The sequence below is a fragment of the Rhinolophus hipposideros genome, assembly GCF_964194185.1.
Source record: "Rhinolophus hipposideros genome assembly, chromosome: 24".
In the NCBI taxonomy this organism is placed as follows: Eukaryota; Metazoa; Chordata; class Mammalia; order Chiroptera; family Rhinolophidae; genus Rhinolophus; species Rhinolophus hipposideros.
In genome coordinates, this window is record NC_138070.1 from 12,791,340 (window position 1) to 12,805,186 (window position 13,847).

A 13,847-nucleotide genomic window follows, 5' to 3' on the forward strand; every position below is an offset into this window, starting at 1 on the left:
CCACGCGGCAGGGCGAGGCCGGGAGCGCGCCGGGGCCAGGGCCTGGCGCCCCCGGGCGGGACGGCTGCCACGGCCGCACTGCCCGGGCTTGGAGTCGGGCAGCTGGTTCCGGCGCCGGGGACGATCAGGGCTTCCTCCCCGGGACCCGCTCTTCAGCCCCGGGATCCCGCTGCCCTTCTCAGCCAGGCTTCGTGGGAAGCGAGTCTCTGGAGGATTTGTAACGCAGGGAGACCGCCCTGCACCCTCCAGTTCACTGGAGTCCGCAGGGTCAGCCCGGACTCCCCCACGTGGGCCCGTCATGAGCGAAAACCGTTCTTTAGAGAAACGTGTCGTTTCCCACATGGCAGGAACTGAGCTAGGAAAAGGGACACATTAAGCGACCTATGTAGTGTCTTGTCCCCAAAGAATCTGTAACACGATGTAGCAGTTAGAAAACAAGGGGTACGGCTGGAGCCTGCCCAGGAGAAATGCTGGACGCTCTAGGCCGACAGCTTAACCCAAGGCGGCAGGCTGGAGGGAGGAAAAGGCCTCATGGTTCACTTGTCTGAATCTTATCGTGCGCAGATCTGTCAACTCCATGTCAGACTAGAGAATGGGGTCTGCACAGCTTCGTTGCTGGCCTTCTGTTAGCAATGGCTTTCAAACTTTTGACCAGAGACCTAGTTTCAACAAATACATTTACATCATGACCCAGTAGATTTTTAAGACTCACAACACCCACCCTCCTTTCAGCCATCAGATGTTTTCTCTGTAAGTGGTCACCACCTACTCATCATGAATTGGAGCACTATCCAGTTTAGGAAACTCTGGCATTCATTGAGTGATTATCTCCACTGACACTAACCCTACTTCAAGTATCTTAGACCCACAGGCTAGTGGGCAAGTGGCCACAGAAATAAGAATCCTGGTATAACAAAAAGACAGTTAAAGCTGGGCCTAGTGAAAGTATCAGATGCTAGAAAAGTACTTCACTTACAAAGAGGACACCCAAATGTCAACACCAAAAAAGCTCTACGATTTTACCACGGCTTTAGTTTCTAGCATACCACCATACGGTAAACCTCAAATTATACAAAATGAAGAAAGAGAGTCCAGAGACATTTAAGAGAAGTATGCCTTTATTTTCCTTGTTTCACAAATAAAGTTGGCTGTGTTGGTTGCTTTTTGGGCATTAGTCAAAGAGACCAAATCCCATATCCTCGTCCGACTCCTCCGACTCTTCCTTTGCTTCAACCTTGGCTGGGGCGGCAGCAGCAGCAGGAGCAGCAGTGGTGGCAGCGGCCACAGGGGCAGCAGCCACAAATGCAGAGGGATCAGCCAAGAAGGCCTTGACCTGAAGCAACAGGGAAAAGTTCATGGTCAAAACGGTCATCCACAGCCCCTACTACCCACAACCCATCAGCCTTTGCAGAGCTCTAGTTTAATAGCCAACAACGTCCAAGCCAGTAAAGCCTTTTCTAGAAGTGACGAGGGAGGACAACTCCTTGGGTATGGCCTGGTGAGCTTCGGCCCAACTCTAACCCCTCTTAGGGTTCTTGTCATTTCTAAAGTCAAGGACACACCTCCCCTGCCCCTCCCCACTTCTCAAGTCTACTTTTAAGAACGAATCTGCCATGTAAATTATGACCTAAGAGCACTCACTCAAGCAGGCTGTCCTTTATCTCCTTGCTAACTTTCAGGCCAAGCCCACTGTGGTCCTGGTAGGTTTCTTACCTTTTCAGCAAGTGGGAAGGTGTAATCAGTCTCCACAGACAAAGCCAGCACCCGCTTGTATCCATTGATGATCGAATGGGGTACTGAGGCAACGGTTGGGTAACCAATCTGCAGACACACGCTGGCAACATTGCGGACACCCTGTGGAGGGAGGGAAAAATACATGTCAGGTGACGTCGTAGAGAAAACACAGTGAAGTCCAAGCAAAGCACAATGGCAGACAAGACTTGCTAGGTGAGCATCTCACACAGGACACTTCCCCTCACACCCAATGCTTGACAGGGCAATTCAGACCCAATAATTTATAAATGGTGTTTGCTCTTATTCCCGACATGGGTGTTCCCTATACCACCATAATGATGGCGTTTACTTCAAAAGTCACCATGTTGTAAAGAAAATATAAACTGTTCACTTAACTGTTGAGTTCCATGAAAGAAAAATGTTAAACCCCAGATGGGAATTTATCCACTAGTGCGATTTCCATAAAGTAGCAAGAGTAAACCTCATGTCTTGTCGCAGGCCCTAGAATAACCCTCACTACTTGGCCAGCAATGTTCCAAGGCTTTGTCCTCATTCATTCATTCATTCATCTTCAACAATCTTATAGTTATTGCCATTTTACAGATGAAGAAACTGAGGTAGGCAGATTAAACAACTGTCCTTGGTTACACAGCTGCTTTCAACTACCTGGCCAGGATTCAGTCTGAAGCTAAACATGTTCTCAACCATCAATGTAAGAAGAGCCTGGAATGGGTGTCGTGTACCTCCAGGAAGCGGGAATGCAGAGTTTCCTCTGTGATGTCAAGCACTTCCGGGTTGTAGATACTGCCATTGTCAAACACCTGCTGGATGATCAGCCCAAAGGAGAAGGGGGAGATGTTGAGCATGTTCAGCAGGGTGGCTTCGCTGGCTCCCACTTTGTCTCCAGTCTTAATCAGCTGCACATCACTCTGAAGAACAAGGTAACAGTTGGCAGTTAACACCTAAACATCCAGCAGATCCATGGCTACCAAGGGGAGCCCCCACTACTGGCCTGGCTAGCACTGGGAAGCCAGGTTCCACTCACCAGGATTTCAATGGTGCCCCTGGAGATTTTAGTGGTGATGCCTAAAGCCTGGAAGAAGGAGGTCTTCTCGGGCCCCAGACCAGTGTTCTGGGCTGGCACAGTGACTTCACAAGGAGCAATGGCCCCAGCACGGGCAGCAGCTGGCACCTGAACAAAAACAAGAAACGTGAGAAGTCTTCTCTCCACAAATACATCCTGAGCGTGGTCAATTTTGCCTTTAAGGAACGAAAATTGATAAGGTCTCTTAGGCCGACCTGTTTCTCCTCTTACCTTATTGGCCAGCAGCATGTCTCTGATCTCAGTGAGGTCCTCCTTGGTGAACACAAAGCCTACATTCCCCCGGATATGAGGCAACAGTCTACAAAGAGAAGTTTACAGAGAGACGGTCACCTTTCAGCAGCATTCTTCTCCAAGAAAAGGGAGAAGGGCACAGAGGAGGAAAGACAAAGATGCCCAAAGAATGAACTGACTTCTCCAGAGCCGGGTTGTTTTCCAGGTGCCCTCGGATGGCCTTACGCATCATGGTGTTCTTGCCCATCAGCACCACCGCCTTCCCGCGCAGGGACATGCGGATCTGCTGCATCTGCTTGGAGCCCACATTGTCTGCTCCCACAATGAAGCATTTTGGATAATCATCCAGAAGTTGCTATGAAAACAAGCCAGAAACAAGCAAAGTTTAACGGAAGGGAAGGGGGGAAAAGAAAAACATCAGGAGAAACCAAACCCCACAATAGCTGGTTTCTACTTCATCCCCCTCCTATGCTTTTGAAGTGACTCAGAGATTGGGCCCATTCCTGCCACTAGGAGCCACCTGAGTAGTAGCACTGCCAGATTTGTCCAAGACTTGCTTGCTGAGTATGAATGCTGAAAATTGGATCCACACGTTCAATCAAAAAAGTTTTTTAATTTTTTTCCTTTTTTTTTCAAGTTTATTGGGGTGACAATTGTTAGTAAAATTACACAGATCTCAGGTGTACAATTCCGTATGACATCATCTATAAATCGCATTGTGTGTTCACCACCCAGAGTCAGTTCTCCTTCCATCGCCATGTATTTGGTAAAAAAGTTTTTAAATTTCTGATTCAGTAAAATGGCTGCGTTAACGGATAAAAAAAAAAAAACCTGATCCAAGTAAGGTTAGATTTCCAGCATTCGAAACGCAACACAAAACAAATAGAACAGAGCGCATTACCTTTAGTGTTTAGTTTGTGGTTATGCTTGCACCTTTCTGTTAAGCACTGTGTCTGAAAACCTCCACGATAAATGAGGGAGGACTTCAGACAAGGCTCCGCAATGCAGCCTAATGCCCGAAGGGCAGTATGGTCAGAATTTCTGGGCAGGGTCGACCCACATCAAGGAAGGCCTTCCTGAAGATGAACATTAATCGGACACTGGGTTTCTCGACTGATGAGACCTAAACAAGCCACAACTTGTTGTACGAGTCACTCATTGCCTCTCCAAAGATGGAGGCAGGAGTAAAAAGTACGAGGAGCAATACCTGGAGGCCAGACGAACCCGGGTACAAATGCTATCAGCTTAGGAGCCACTTAACCCACCCGAGCCTGCTTATCTGCAACAGGTGGGCACGGGGACCACAGATCTCAGGACATTTCAACATTGAGATTTGCCTAAAACGACGTAACTCAGCAGGGGACACCCAGTTTGCGCTTAGCCCGTGACAGCTGACTGTCCCGACATATTAGTGCTGAGGGCCGAGGGCGCCTAATGGGTGGCCGCGACCCACCCCGCACTTACGATGATCTTAAGGAAGTAGTTGGACTTCCAGGTCGCCCTGTCTTCCCTGGGCATCACGGCGGTGCGTCAGGGATTGCCACGCGGGGTTTAAAGACGATGTCACTGAGGAGAGAAAGGTACTCAGACACCCAACACCCGGCCCCACCGCCCCGCCAGGCTCCCAGACCGCGGCCCACGCCGAGCAGGCCACGCGTGAGCGCCCGCTGGCCTGGCCTGGGGCTGCCGCCGCCTTTTGCGGGGCGCGAGCCGCCGCCGAGGCCCCAGGCCGAACAGGCTTGAACTGCGCGGCCCCCAAGTCGCCCCCACCAAAGACACGCATTTTTCCTGCCGCCTGGTCCCCGGACCACTCGGCGGCCACACGAACCTCTCACGAGGACGCCTGGCGAGAGGAAGGCCGCTCGCCGCCGCGCAACTTTTATATGTGAACGAACCGGCCAATCATAAGGCGCAGACAGCGCCCCGGCCTATTGGCTGGCGCCGACTCTTGTCTGGCAAAGCCGAACTGATAGAGACATCCATTGGGTGATGTCGCTGCCACTCCAGCCTACGGGAAACCGCCTCTACATAAGGAAGTCAAGGAAGGGCTGTTTTGTGTTGGAGGAGCTTTCTCAGAGCTGCTTCCCTCTGCTGGACTGGAGCTGCTTTTTGTGTAGGCGCTCGAGTTTGTGAACTACGGGTACACCCGTTCCCCCGCCACCTGTCCATGTCGCAAAATAAACAGGATGACGTGGAGCTAAGAAATAACTGCACATGCTTTACAAACCGAATGGTCTCTTGTCTCCTCTACAGTTTGTTTTTCGAAGCCCCGCCAAAACAGACCGACCCTTTAAAACCTAAGTCGGATCATTTCCTCATCTGCTGAGAATTCTTCAAAGGCTCTCCTTTCCCTCAAAGTAAAAAGCCGAAAACTTAAACTGCCTACAAAGCCCAACATGATCTGTTCCCCAACTCGACCCGTACAATCTCATCTCCTATTTTTGTACCGACTCATTCTCTTCCAGCCAGACGACGCGTCTGCCCGCTTTAGGGCTATTGCACCAGCTCGTCCCTATTCCTGGAAGGCTCCTTGCTGATTTAACACCTCCATCTAGTCTTGGCTTAAATATCACCCGCTCAACGAGGCCTACCCTGATTACCCTATTTAAAATTACCAAAAAAATTAAAATAAAAAATAATCCAGGTCCGGCCCAGTGGCTCAGGCGGTTAGAGCTCCATGCTCCTAACTCCGAAGTCTGCAGGTTGGATTCCCACGTGGGCCAGTGGGTTCTCAACCACAAGGTTGCCAGTTTAATTCCTCCAGTCCCGCAAGGGATGGTGGGCTGCACCCCCTGCAACTAGCAACTGGCAACTGGACCTGGAGCTGAGCTGGGCCCTCCTCAACTAAGATTAAAAGGACAACAACTTGACTTGGAAAAAATAATAATAATCCATTCCCACTCCCCACTTACTCTATTTCTTTCGTAGCACCTACATCTTGTAACACACTATATAATTTGTTTATTGCATTGTTGTTTGTCCCTGCAAGAATGCAAGCTCCTCAAGGCAGAAATTTTTGCCTTGTGCCTAGCACATAGTAGACATATAATAAATATTTGTTGAATGAATGAATGAATGAATGAATGAATGCAGGGTTTGCAGTCAGGTAACCTGGATTCATATCCTAGTTCTGCCACCTGCTATCTATGTCATCTTGGGAAGTGGTTTCTCCTTGCAGACACTCTGCTTCCCCTTTTCTTAGCTGTAAAATGGGGAATGCATCTACATTCTAGAGTTGTTATGAGGATTCCATGAGATATGTGTTAAGACTTAACACAGTTCCTGAAATGCAGGAGGAAGTCACTAAATGTTAGCTTCTTTTATTATACATTCATTCAACGTCTATTTGAACAATCGTGGTATATCAATACTTTTTTAAGAATGAGCTTAGATCCTAGGGCAGAAGGGTTTCTCCCTATCTCTACCCTTTGCACTTGACCAAGTTAGAAATCTCTGTATTTTGTGTTAAAGGCTCCTAGTGCCTCTGATGATGAATGGGTTTCCAGAACTGCTGGAGTGGATTACTGCTAAGATCCATTTTTGATGACAAGGCATTATTGCACGCTCAGCATTGTGCCAGGCACTTTGTACACATGGACCGCTGTTAATCTTTGCAACCATCACCTGAGGAGGTAGTTTTAGTATTTTCGTTTCAGTACTTCCGATGGGAAAATTCACACAGAGGTTAAATAATTTGCCCAAGTCCCTCAGTCAGTAAATGATGGCTTCAGAACTGAAATCTCAGAGCAAGTTCAAAGCCCATGGGCCTCACTATGCTGTAGTCCCTTCCAAACCCTGAGTGTCTCCCCCTAAATGCATTTGCCAAGTATACACATACTCACGTGGTACCTTTTCAAGGATATCCCTGCTCTGATGATATAAATATCATCTCTAATTGTAGTACATCAATATAATGGAGTACTATGGAACCATTAAAAAACTGATGGAGCTGTCTATTTATTGACACGGGAAAATACTCGAGTACCCGTGAGTGAAAAAGCAAATTACCAGGAAGTGTACTATATCCATTTCTATAAATAAAATAAATCTGACAGGGGCTGTTAAGAATAAACCAAGAACTTATCTTTGGGTGAGGGTTAAAGGTAATTTTCACTTCTGAGGTCACTGTGAAATGGGCAGGGTTCAGACTACAATTCAACATGCTGCTTTTGGAGGACCATTCCAAACAACAGGGAAACTGTGAAAGCTTAAGGGGTAACAAAGCTGTCCAGGAAGCTCCCCTGGGGCCCAGGACTGGAGTTCTGGCTCTGACAAGAGCAAGAAGGAAGCATGCAGATATGAACATGACCACCAGGAGGCAGGAGAGAGCAATAGTCAATGGTAAATCCACTTCCTTCAGTTGGGAAGGTTCTACAGCAGGTCTTGTGCCAGCACGTGGGGGTGGGGGTGTCTGGTCACAGGCAGAGGCAGGCCCTGGGTTCACATCCTGTCTGGGCGCACTCAGAGGCTTGTCTTGTGCATGTTGCTTCTCCTCTCTGAACCTCTTTCCCCATCTGCCAGGGAGTGTAAGGCCACCCACAGATCTATGTGAGGATGCCCTCCAGGAATCATGGCAAAGCATGCATTCCCCACCCCCACAGGGGCCAATAAATAAGGCTGCTCCCCAGCCTTCCCCCACCAACAAAGCTCATACAGGGAGCCAGGAGGACCTGTGGCCACAGATAAGTGTCTGTGAGACAGGGGTCCCACCTCAGGGCTTTTTGCCACAAGGGAATGTCAATGATTTACCCTCAAACTGTGGTCCTTGTGAATCTGGGGAGGGTTTGGTCTCTTCTGGGACTAAGCTGTGACCTCAGACTACAAAGAAAAGGCACTGGCACAGGTCAAAATAATGGCAAACTTTATTGGCATAAATCACAGGAATTGAAATAAGGAAAAGCCAGGTTAAAAGTTTAGAGAAAAAAACTTAAAATCAAATCATCAAATAACCATTGACCCAGAGGGTGGACCCCAGAAACCCTAGTCCTCCAGAGGAGGGGTCTGGGGGAGGTCACTGTAAACAGAGCGATAAGGCCTATGGGTAAAAGTGGAGACGTCAGACCTTTGGAGGGGCCTAGCTGACCTCCCCGGACCTGGCTGCTCCCAGCCCTGCCATGAAGGAGGGACCCTCTTCTGAGACCCCAGGGAACTCAGCCTCTGCTACGAGGCTAACAGAGTGGTCTGGATCTTCCTTACTTTTAGACCCGACTGGGCCCCTTTCTGCTGACTGGGAACCCCAGGCCTGACTGCACCTGTTTCGTCCTTGGTGGAGAGAGCTCTGGGGGCTTCCCATGGCTTCAGCAGGATCCTGTCCCTCTGTACAGAACCCTGTCAGGTGACCTTGCAATAACCTGGGCCCTTTTCCCCAGACCTCCACTTTCCAGGGAGGGCAGGAAATTGGGGGAAGAGATGCACCCAGTGGAATCAATAAGACCGATGGTCAAAATCAGGTACCAGCTTTCCTGAGAAGGCAGAAGGAGCCCCAGAGAAGCACTGAGGAGGCGTAGAATGTTCAGTGGGTTCTTTCTGATGCCAAAGAGTTCATAGAGGAGCAGACCCTCCCAATGGCTTGGATAGGAAACAGCACCCCCAAAGTGTACTTTCCCCTTCTCCTCCCTCAGGAACAGGATGGATGAGGTTCGGACTTCTAGGCCCAAAAGAGCAAGATACCCTTAGGCTAGTTTCGGTTAAGAGCTTGCTGGCCTGGGTAGTAAGGAAGGGGTTTCAAAATACAGCAGTTTATAAAACAGTCCTGGTGAGCTGTGAAGTCAAAGAAGGGGAGACTCAGAGCTGCTCCCAGTTCACCTGCTTATGCTAAGAAAAAATAAAATACAAATTGCTTCCCCACCCTAAGCCCTCAGTACAAGGCAAACCCCATGCCACAGCCACTGTCAAGGACCAGTGGTAGTGGACGAGGAGGAGAATACAAAACGGGATGTCTTTAAAATCTCTTCGAAATCATTTTGTAGAGAGAAGTAAAAGCAACTCAGACAATACGAATTCAAACCTCAGTGTAGAAATCATTCGGTACAGTGTCCAGGCACGAGGTGAAACGCTCCACCTCACGCCGTCCCCAGAGACGGAGGAAGTGACTATAAAACATTATTGCTGGAGAGGCCTGTCTCAGTAGAATCAGAGCAGTTATGGGGGGGGGGGGGGTGGAGGGCAGTCGCCCAGGCCTTGGGAGACTGGAAGGGCAGGAGAAGCACAAGGAACCTTTCATGGCCCCTGGGCACTTCAACGCTTGGATGGATGGGTTTATGCTGGCATTGTCTGGAGGGAGTCAGGTGTCCCCCACTATTCTCAGAACAAGGATAATTAGGTCGAGGGGAATACAAGGATAAAAAGAGACCCCATCTGACCCTGCCCGCCCTCCCCCTGGCTATACTGCCAAAATATGAGTAAGAGATGGCTCCAGTGTGGGGTGCTGGCCTGGCCAGGCAGGTTCGTGGGGTGGGGCCCTCCAGGCCCCATCTCCAAGGAGGATGAAGAGCTGGCAGCCTCAGGAGAGCTGCAGGAGGTGGGAAGACGCCCAGAGGCTCTGGCAGGTGGGGGAGAAAAGCAGGCAGGACCCTTCGTGGCCCTCCTGCCACCCTGCACAGCAGAGGACTCGGGTTCCAGTTTCATTCGGGCTTGGCCCTTCACCCCTGGGCGAGGCCTCTGGGTCACAGTAGCAGTTGGGAAGGCTGGGCCAGGGACAGGGCGGATGAAGGGATGAGGGCGCCTAGCAGAAGAGCTTGAGGAAGCAGTTCTGACAGTAAGGCTTGTCGTTCTGCTCCTTGAAGGTGCCCTTGTTGAGCTGCTTGAGGCAAAAGGCACAGACGAAGTGCTCCGGGTGGAACTTCTTGGCCATGGCGGTGATGCAGCGGCCCGTGATGGGCTTCTGGCAGCCGGAGCACAGCGAGCCGCGCCGCTCGTGGTAGTGCACCTCACAATAGGGCTGCCCGTCATGCTCGAAGAAGCTGCCGTTGATGAATGGCGTGAAGCATTCCTGCCAGAAGGAAGAGGGCGTGAGGGGCAGGGGAGGGGTTCAGTCCGGGACAGGAGACACCATGGTCACACTCGTGAGGACCCCCACTGACTAAGCATCTCCTACGTGCCAAGGGCTACACTAAACACCACTGAAGTCTCCCAACAGAGGAAACAACTGAGGCACCAAGTAACGTGACTTGCCCAAGGTCATGCAGCTAACTACGTTGCACAGACTAGATTCAAACATAGGTCTGACTCCTGGGCACTTAACCAGGAGGCTGTAACGGTGTGCCCCAAAACTCTGGTGCTGAAAAAGGGGCTCCAAGGTCAAACTCTGCATCCTACTGTGTTGCCCTAAAAATAAGACCTAGCCAGACCATCTGCTCTAATGTGTCTTTTGGAGCAAAAATTAATACAAGACATGGTCTTATATTAGGTGATTGATGTGATGTGATGTGATGTGATGTAAGACCCGGTCTGATATTAAAATAATACCGGGTCTTATATTAATTTTTGCTCCAAAAGACGCACTAGAGCTGATGGTCCAGCTAGGTCTTATTTTCAGGGAAACACGGTAGATTCCCGCGTGGAGATTCACACGTAGGTATAAAAGACCCTGAAAAGTCCTGCAGTGAATAGTGTTTCCCAAACTCATTTGCTCAGAAGACCCTTGCTGGATCCCTAATCACATCTGTGGACTCCCATCAGCCCCACAGATTACAGTTTGGAAACCAATGCCCATTTCCATGGAGGCTGTTAAACGCTTGCATTATCTCATTTAATTCTCACACGCCCTTCTCCCCAACCCAACCAGGCCCAGAAAACCCCTGGACTTGAAGAAGTGTACCCCCTGCCTGCTTATCCCATTAATAAGCCCAAATGAGGCCACCAAGTTGGATCTTGAGAGCACAGTGAGGGAGGCCCTTCTCTTCCCACTGCCCACTTCCGGGCGCCTCCAGATGTGGGGTCAGGGGCTCCTTACCCGGCACACAAAGCACTCAGGATGCCAGAGGGTGTTGAGGGCCGAGATGTAGTTCTCCAGGATGGCCCGGGTGCAGCCGCCACACTTGGGTGCAAACATGTCGAAGTAATCCTTCCGGCAGTAGGCCTTGCCGTCTTTCTCGTGGAACCCTAAGGAGTGGGGTTTGGGGGGCAGGGTTAGGCCCTCCGGAGGTGGAGACCCCGGCTCCACCAGCAGCAAAGCCCCACCCCCCCAGCGCTCCCAGGGGGCAGCAAGCTAGTCTGCTGGTCTGTACCTTCAGGACCAAAGAAGGCGCCACACTGGGCACAGAAGAAGTGCTCAGGGTGCCACGTCCGATCAAGGGCTGTCACCACTTTCTGTGAAAGCAAAATGTGGGGTCAAGAGCTGAGCTGCCACCCCACTGGACAGATCCTACAACTGAGACTCACAGGCAAGGCTATCCTTCCCACCTCAACCCCCAGCTCCCAGCCAAGGAAAGAGCAAACAGTGCCAAAATGGGGGTCTCTCCTGACTGTGCTCTGAATATCGCTGAGAATTCTGACTTATTAAAGGAGGTGACATGCCAAGCATACTTTCTCTCCTTTAATCCTCACAAGCAGTCGAGGTCATAGGTTCTATTATGACTCTAAGTGAAAAAACTTTGGCTCAGAGAGCCTAGGCATTTCCCTGTCACACAGCAGTAGAGGAGAGAGCTGCACTCCACTCCATTCATCTGGGCAGGGCTCCTAACCTCTGGGAGTCTCTGAGGCAGGGAATCTGAGATAGGAGGTGGGAGGGAGGTGGGCTGCCTGACATGCATTAGGAGGCCATGCCATCAGGGCTGGGTTTGAATCCCAACCCCGTTTCCTAGCTGTGTGAGCCTGGGCATGTGACGTGACCTCTCTGAGCCTCAGATGGCACCACCTGCACCCTCCGAAGGATGCTGAAATGAGCTGAAATGAGCTAGCGTGCTGCCTCTCCCCACCGTGCCTCGGAACTCACATCCAGGATGGGACCGTTACAGTAGTAGCAGCGCGGGGAAAAGAGGTTGTGATAGTCCTTTTCACAGTAGGGCTGTCCATCCCGCTCAAAGAAGTTCCGGGACCCGATCTCCTCCTGGCAGTGCGTGCAGACGAAGTGCTCCGGGTGCCACGTCTTCCCCATGGCAGTCACGACCTGAGGAGGTAAGCAGAATGTGGCTCAACGCCTTGGCCTGCCACGGGGCACCCTACCTGGAGGAGCAAAGGTCCCCATGCCCACCTGCCACTCCCTCTTCCCCTGCCCGGCCCTCCCATCACCTGTCCAGCGATGGGCTTCTTGCAGGCCCCGCAGACCCCTTTGGCAACCGTGGCAACCCCTAGTTTGTTCAGGTCAGACTGCAGGCTCCCCAGCATGCTGTCTAGCTGACTCCCAGGCTTCGGGGGTCCCCCCAGGGGAGAGCTGCTGCCCGTCTTCCCCTGGGCCATGAACTGTAGAGAAAGAGAGGGCAGGTCAGGATTTCTGGGGCTTAGGATAGTGTCTCACAGCATCATGGCACTGGGGGCTTTTCTCCCTCCAGAAAGGTGGGTTTGATGGAAGCAAGAAGTGCAACCACCTCCAGTGGCCTCAAGAGCCCTAGAGGTGGGAATGACATCTGCAAGACATGCTGGTGGTCAGAGGGGCTCACGGCACCCCACCAGCCTGACTGAGGCCCGGGAAACATGGCAAGCAGGACACTGAGCCCCCAGCCTTGGCACTGACCCCTCCCTCGTCCTGCCCTTCGGGACTGCTCTGCCTGCTGTTCGGAGGCCAGCCGGCTGCCAGCTCTCCATCCGCTCTTTGTTCCAGGCCCTGGATCTTAGATAGGGGAAGAAACGAGGATAAGAAACTTTTTTTTTAATTAAGGAAGAAAAAGAGACCTTGTTATTGGACTACTACACAAAAGGGAATTTAGAATGAGATAAGAGGATTTATTTCCCCACCCCCACTGGCAATACCAAAATCAGGAGAAAAAGTCTAGAGAAAAACAACCCGGAGAGAGAGGCCAGGGGGAGGAGAGAGAGGCAGGTGAGCCAACCAAAGGCAGGGGACCCAGGAAGGGGAGGAGACTCAGGCCAGACAGCATAGGGGACTTCCAGGTACTGGGCCTGGGGGCTGCAGAGGGAGGAACAGGTACTGGTTTCCCTTCTGGGAATGGCTTCTTCAGATGGAGCCTGAGGCAGGGCTGCGGGGCGGTGGGAAGAGGCCGGCAGAAGGAAGCCCCACAGGGAAGCCAGACAGCTGATGCCCAGGGTGGGAGTGTAGACATCAAGTTAAATGGAGGTCCAGAGTCAAGGCAAGGTCTAAGGAAGGACTGTGTTAGGTGTTGTGCTAGGTTTGTGGATGGAGGGGAGGAGGGTATGTGTACACGCGTGCAAAGTGGGGACAAGCAGGGCTCGTGCTGGGGCCCCAGGGCCTGCCTGCATCGGGGGGAAGAGCGGGTCCTCGTCCGTCTGACAGCCCACGGATCTCGAAGTGTGGGGCACAGGAGAGGGAGGAGGGGGGCCCTGTGCATCCTCCTGCCGTGGCCCTACCCCAGCACCCTGCACCTCAGGGGAACCACAGGGGATTGCTGAGGGCCCCAGAGTGGAAGGGGTAGGCAGGCCGGGTGGGGGAGAAGAGTTGCTGGCCGAGGCGTCTCTGTGATGTTGGAGCAAAGGGACAGGAGGAGGAGGAGAAGGCAGAACAGAGAAGGTTCTTCTCAGGGGAATGGGAGAGCCAGGAGGGAAGACAACCTGGGGAGAAGAAAGGAAGGAGAGAGATGAAGAAGACAGGAAATATAAGCTCAGCAAGCAGGGGCTGGTAGAGGTGGCGTCCCAGGCTCCC

At 51.6% G+C, this 13,847-nt stretch overlaps 2 protein-coding genes across 7 annotated transcripts in view; both read right to left on the reverse strand.

Annotated features, from left to right (window-relative positions):
• Positions 1 to 1,096: 1,096 nt before the first annotated feature.
• RPLP0 (ribosomal protein lateral stalk subunit P0) lies at positions 1,097 to 5,080 on the reverse strand. The gene is made up of 8 exons (XM_081037196.1): positions 4,899 to 5,080; positions 4,535 to 4,636; positions 3,250 to 3,425; positions 3,050 to 3,137; positions 2,780 to 2,926; positions 2,478 to 2,663; positions 1,714 to 1,854; positions 1,097 to 1,333 (listed from the first exon to the last, which is right to left on the reverse strand). Exons 2-8 carry the CDS (start codon positions 4,586 to 4,588, stop codon positions 1,172 to 1,174), a joined length of 954 nt encoding a protein of 317 aa, XP_080893322.1. The 5' UTR covers positions 4,589 to 4,636; positions 4,899 to 5,080; the 3' UTR covers positions 1,097 to 1,171.
• Positions 5,081 to 7,908: 2,828 nt separating this feature from the next.
• PXN (paxillin) overlaps positions 7,909 to 13,847 on the reverse strand; it is a 44,131-nt gene continuing 38,192 nt past the window's right edge. For 2 of the 6 annotated variants that reach the window (XM_081036544.1, XM_081036543.1), the window contains exons 9-15: positions 13,442 to 13,756; positions 12,744 to 12,839; positions 12,302 to 12,472; positions 12,006 to 12,179; positions 11,299 to 11,380; positions 11,025 to 11,173; positions 7,909 to 10,061 (exon numbers count right to left, since the gene is read on the reverse strand). In XM_081036544.1, coding sequence (XP_080892670.1) covers positions 9,795 to 10,061; positions 11,025 to 11,173; positions 11,299 to 11,380; positions 12,006 to 12,179; positions 12,302 to 12,472; positions 12,744 to 12,839; positions 13,442 to 13,756 — 1,254 coding nt within the window. In that variant the 3' untranslated portion in view covers positions 7,909 to 9,794. The remainder of the gene's footprint in view (positions 10,062 to 11,024; positions 11,174 to 11,298; positions 11,381 to 12,005; positions 12,180 to 12,301; positions 12,473 to 12,743; positions 12,840 to 13,441; positions 13,757 to 13,847) is intronic. The other 4 variants (XM_081036546.1, XM_081036545.1, XM_081036548.1 and 1 more) reach the window with 2 other exon arrangements.

What these genes read in the sequence shown, in the direction of transcription:
- RPLP0 (XM_081037196.1), bottom strand. Translation starts at nt 4,588, where the DNA reads ATGCCCAGGGAAGACAGGGCGACCTGGAAGTCCAACTACTTCCTTAAG. An exon ending in AACAACCCGGCTCTGGAGAA is followed by an intron (nt 3,138 to 3,249) that starts GTCAGTTCATTC and finishes TTCTCTTTGTAG; the next exon opens with ACTGTTGCCTCATATCCGGG. An exon ending in TGCATTCCCGCTTCCTGGAG is followed by an intron (nt 1,855 to 2,477) that starts GTACACGACACC and finishes CTCCCTCCACAG; the next exon opens with GGTGTCCGCAATGTTGCCAG.